General features: G+C 41.1%; 1 protein-coding gene across 2 annotated transcripts in view; it reads left to right on the top strand.

The window, feature by feature from the left end:
• USP54 (ubiquitin specific peptidase 54) overlaps positions 1–4,104 on the top strand; it is a 137,749-nt gene that overhangs the window by 112,122 nt on the left and 21,523 nt on the right. For both annotated transcript variants that reach the window (XM_011991138.1, XM_011991137.1), the window contains one exon: positions 1,140–1,273. In XM_011991138.1, coding sequence (XP_011846528.1) covers positions 1,140–1,273 — 134 coding nt within the window. The remainder of the gene's footprint in view (positions 1–1,139; positions 1,274–4,104) is intronic.

Here is a 4,104-nt window from a genome sequence, read left to right as displayed (position 1 = left end):
AAACTTATGTAATCCTAAAATCAGAGAAGAAACCCAAATGTTGTTTTGGGATAGTGTTTTGTTGTTGTCATTGCTTTTTTTTTTTTTTTTTTTTTTGGTATTGGTGGGGTTTCATCATTTTGCCCAGGCTTATCTTTCACTCCTGGGCTCAAGTGATTTACCCACCTCAGCCTCCCAGAGTACTGGGATTATAGGTGTGAATCACCACACCCAGTGTGGTGGGATAGTTTTTATTTTGATTTGTTTTTGGGTCACTGGGACTCTGTGTTTTATGATGCTAATAGTATTCATAATAATGATGACAGTTTATTAGCACTCATTGCACCCTGCCCGTAGGGCTCAGTTTTCTTTATAAATTTCAAATCTCCATACATTATTTTTACTGAGTTGCCACAGAGGCAATTTTTCTTTTTTCTTTCTTTTTTCTTTTGAGATGGAGTCTCTTGATGTGTCACCAGGCTGGAGTGCAGTGCCGCGATCTTGGTTCACTGCAACCTCCTGGGTTCAAGTGATTCTCCTGCCTCAGCCTCCCTAGTAGCTGGGCCTACAGGCGCGTGCCACCATGCCCGGCTAATTTTTGTGTTTTTAGTAGAGATGGGGTTTCACCATGTTGGCCAGGATGGTCTTGATCTCTTGACCTCATGATCTGCCCGCCTTGGCCTCCCAAAGTGCAGGGATTACAGGCGTGAGCCACTGCACCCAGCCAAGGCAATTTTTCTAATAGTAGAGCTGCTTTGAAAGGAATGAAAGGTGATAACCACATGTTCATACTCCCTCAATGTTCTTTCCTGTCCGCAGGATCCTGTTCAGTTTTACTTATGAGAAGATGGTACAAAGGTTTAGTAAGAAAGAAGGAAATAGATATGAAACCAATACGTTCATTAATACTTTCAACAGATTTTGAATACGTATTATGTACCAGATACTGTGCTAGATGCACAAGATGTGAATGAGGTGAGATGAGATTAGATAGGCGAATGAGTGGATATTTCAATTCTTTAGAAGTAATTTAGCAGAAGCTCTAATTATGTCAGTTTGATGTGTTTTTTTGTTTTTTTTTTGAGAGAGAGATTTAGTCCTAGGAATGTTACTGTAACCTGCTTTCATGCTTTCACTAGACTCTGGGTTCTCTTTTGAAGGGATCCAAGTGCTAAGAGATCAGCTGGTTTGGTTCCTTCCTGGCGTCATATCCCAAAGTCGCACAGTAGTAGCATCCTGGAGGTGGACTCCACAGCATCCATGGGTGGCTGGACAAAGAGTCAGCCTTTCTCAGGTAAGCAGAAGGACACTGGATTTGACCAGCAGTTTTGTCTGGGGACCAGACTTACCTGAGTACATTTGAAATTAGAGGACAGTTATAGGCCGGGTGCGGTGGCTCACACCTGTAATCCCAGCACTTTGGGAAGCCAAGGCAGGCAGATTGCCTGAGCTCATGAGTTCAGGACGAGCCTGGGCAACACGGTGAAACGCCATCTCTACTAAAATACAAAAAATTAACCGGGCGTAGTGGTGTGCACCTGTAGTCCCAGCTGCTTGGGAGGCTGAGGCAGGAGAATTGCTTGAACCTGGGAGGTGGAGGTTGCAGTGAGCCGAGATCGTGCCACTGCACTCCAGCCTGGGCGACAGAGTGAGACTCCATTTAAAAAAAAAAAGGGACAGTTACAGTTTGAGTATTCCATCAGAATGTAAATGTAGAGTCATTTCAGTTGCTCCATCTTTGGATTTATCTATTTTTTGTTCTTCATCACAGCCTGCTTGAATATTTCTTTCTACTTGGAGGGAGCCTTTGTGGGAGCAAGAAGGGACAGAAATATGGTGAACAGTGTTAATAACATCCCCATTTTTCGGAAGAATAGATCCTAGGGCTTTCCTTGGATTAGTGACAGCCTCTTGGAAAATGGATTTCTTATTGTTTAGTATTATGAATTGACATACCAAAGGGGTACATATGTGCCTATTTGCAAAACTTGGAAATAAGCAATTCAAATTTATCCTTACCCGTGGCTAAATATCTTAGTCTTACTACCAATTCTCTTGATAGTTACTGACAATTCTTAGAGGTAGCAGGAAGAAAGGCCTGCAGCAGCAGTAATAAAAAGGCATGAACCCTTTTAGGTATGTACACTAAAGGTTGCAGATATCTGGCAGAGCAGAACAATGCCTATAAAGGCAGACATCTCTGGAATCCTGTGCTCTAGTAAGTTACAGTTAAGAGACACGTGGAAGAAATTTGGGCTTCCCATTGTAATTATACATTTGGTTTATTCCCCATATTTTAATTTATTTCATGTTGAATAACATTGTTTTGAGAAACTTGTGAATCATGCATGAGACTATTCTCCCTTTTCTTCAGATAGCCAGGATTTTTTTTATTGCACTAAAGACTGAGTCTCATGATCTCCTGAATAGTCCTCAATTCTGGACTAGTTGGATAGAATTCACCAACAGCATTCTTCAATTGGTAAAAGATAATTAGCAAGGAGTTATGACAAGATTCTTCACACACCATATCACCCCACCATCCTCTTTGTATAACAAGCCCTATTTATGCCCCACAATTTGATCTAACCATTTTATTAAGACACAAAACAAACATTCTTATATGGTAACTTTGCATACTCTTTTAAAAAACTACAGAGGTAAATCAAGTCCAGTAATTCAATAATCTGCCCTTTGCCTCCTGAAATTGAAGGAACCACTGTTACCATTGTAGTATATATCTTTCCGTCTTTTTCTATGCTTACACCAGTACATAGATAAGTTTATGTACATATATATAGGTAAGCACCATTTTTTAAAAATAAGATGAAGTCATACTATACATGTTTTTCTCTCACTCAATTTTTCACTTAATTTTTTATGGACATCCTTCTAGATCTATTTAGATCCATCTAGAAAGGTTTATAAAATTAGACTTTTACTGCTGTGGACATTTTACAAATTCAAAGAGGTGGTGGAAATTAAGGGTGAGAAAATGACATGCTTGAAGCTCCCCAGTCAGTCAGTGACAACACTTGGTAGAAAGTGTTCTCTAATGATTAAAGCATGATTATGAATTTAACCTACTTGACTTTAATTTAGCTTCATTATTTCCCATTTGTTTTACCTTGGGCAAATTATCCTCTTTGTGACTCAGTTTCCTCATTCCTAAAATAGGGGTAATAGTATCTACCTTGTAAGTTGTTGTTATGATTAAATGAAATAATACATGTAAACGTGCTTAAAACTATTTCTGGCACATAGTAAGCGCTGAGCAAATGTTCAGTGTAATACCATTGTTGTGAAGCACTCAATAAATGTTGTTGTTATTGTTATTATTATTATTATTTTGAGACGAAGTCTTGGTCTTGTCCCCCAGAGTGGAGTGTAATGGCATGATCTTGGCTCACTGTAACCTCCACCTCCCAGGTTCAAGTGATTCTCCTGCCTCAGCCTCCTGAGTAGCTGGGATTACAGGCACCTTCTACCAAGCCTAGCTAATTTTTGTATTTTTAGTAGAGACAGGGTTTCACCATGTTGGCCAGACTGGTCTCAAACTCCTGACCTCAGGTGATCCTCCCACCTTGGCGTCCCAAAGTGCTGGGATTACAGGCATGAGTCACTGTGCCCGGCCTGTTGTTGTTATTATTATTATTATTATTATTATTATTATTATTATTATTCCTGGCCCAAGTGCCATCCTGAATCTGATTATGGGAAGCATTATCCAAAATAAAAGCCCCAAATTGGGCCTGGTGCAGTGGCTCACACCTGTATGTAATCCCAGCACTTTGGCAGGCCGAGGCAGGTGGATCATGAGGCCAGGAGTTTGAGACCAGACTGACCAACATGGTCAAACCCTGTCTCTACTAAAAATACAAAAATTAGCTGGGCTTGGTGGCACGTGCCTATAGTCCCAGCTACTCAGGAAGCTGAGGCAGAAGAATCGCTTGAACCCAGGAAACCGACGTTACAGTGAGCTGAGATGGCGCCATTGCACTCCAGCCTGCGCAACACAGACTCCATCTCAAAAAAATAAATAAATAGCCGGGCGCGGTGGCTCAAGCCTGTAATCCCAGCACTTTGGGAGGCCGAGACGGGCGGATCACGAGGTCAGGAGATCGA

Source organism: Mandrillus leucophaeus, unplaced genomic scaffold (genome assembly GCF_000951045.1).
Source record: "Mandrillus leucophaeus isolate KB7577 unplaced genomic scaffold, Mleu.le_1.0 Scaffold39, whole genome shotgun sequence".
Lineage (NCBI taxonomy): Eukaryota > Metazoa > Chordata > Mammalia > Primates > Cercopithecidae > Mandrillus > Mandrillus leucophaeus.
Note: the sequence above shows the minus strand (reverse complement) of the source record. Positions and strands in the feature narration are given on the sequence as shown.